This window comes from Tupaia chinensis, unplaced genomic scaffold, assembly GCF_000334495.1.
Source record: "Tupaia chinensis unplaced genomic scaffold, TupChi_1.0 Scaffold142602_1, whole genome shotgun sequence".
In the NCBI taxonomy this organism is placed as follows: Eukaryota; Metazoa; Chordata; class Mammalia; order Scandentia; family Tupaiidae; genus Tupaia; species Tupaia belangeri.
In genome coordinates, this window is record NW_006202449.1 from 1 (window position 1) to 1,060 (window position 1,060).

The 1,060-nt window shown below is 62.9% G+C and overlaps 1 protein-coding gene across 1 annotated transcript; it reads left to right on the forward strand.

Annotated features, from left to right (window-relative positions):
- Positions 1–3: 3 nt before the first annotated feature.
- PPP1R3G (protein phosphatase 1 regulatory subunit 3G) lies at positions 4–1,060 on the forward strand (the record flags this gene model as incomplete). The annotated part of the gene is made up of 1 exon (XM_006163544.2): positions 4–1,060. A coding segment is annotated over one exon (411 nt), but the record flags the coding sequence as incomplete, so codon positions are not given.

Genomic DNA, 1,060 nt, shown 5'->3' on the forward strand with positions numbered 1-1,060 from the left:
CGTGTGCGCTGTTCGGCGTCCCCCGGCGCCGACGTGTCGGGCTCCGGCCGGGTGTTGGGCTGTCCCGGGCCCAGGACCGTGGCCGTGCGCTACACCTTTACGGAGTGGCGCTCCTTCCTGGACGTGCAGGCCGAGCTGCAGCCCGACGCACTGGGCTCCCAGCCGCCGGACGCGCCGTCGGGGGGCTCGGGATCTGAGCACGAGGATGCCGAGGAGGTGCCAGGCGCCGAGCGCTTCCACTTCTCGTTGTGCCTACCTCCGGGCCTGCAGCCCCAGGACGATGAGGACGCGGACGCACCGGGCGTCGCTGTCCACTTCGCCATCTGCTACCGCTGCGCGCAGGGCGAGTACTGGGACAACAACGCGGGCGCCAACTACACGCTGCGCTACGTGCGCCCCGAAGACGCGCTCTGAGCCCGGCGTTCCCGCCCCAGAGCACTTCTGGAGACTGGGGACCTGCCCGCGGACCTTCGGCACCCTCTCTCGAGGGACCTGCTGGGACACTTCGCCGAGAGTGGTGGATCTGGCGTGAAATGAACTTGGAGCGAAAGGCGTGGGGACGCTGAACCGTAACTCGCACCCAAAGCAAACCCAGCGAGCTAGCGCACACCGAGAGCCCGCGCAAAGCTGCGAACGTTTCCGGCCTGCCTTTTCCTCCGCCCTTCCTAGACCGTCTCTAGAACTCACAGCCTGCCTCGGAATGGGAAGAAATCCCCATCACCCCAAGCTTTCTTCAAGAAACGGCCCCGACTCGGCGCGGTTTTCAGACCTCGGGGACTGTTTTAAATCTAGATGTCGTATTTTAGCCCTTGCAGCTTGCTGAGACCCCCAGGGAAAAGACAAAGCGCCCTGCCCCGTGCACCGAGAGAAAAACGCCTGACTGTGGGCAGACGCGCTGGAAATTCACAACCCGGCCTATTTCTCAGAGAAAAGGGGATGGGGGCCGGGCCAGGCCGCCTTTTTAACTGGGATCTGGGAACTGTTTGCCCAGACTTGGCATTATTTACGAAGGCGATTGTGCACAAATGTTCTTTTAGAAAAGTAAAGGCCACTTGCACAC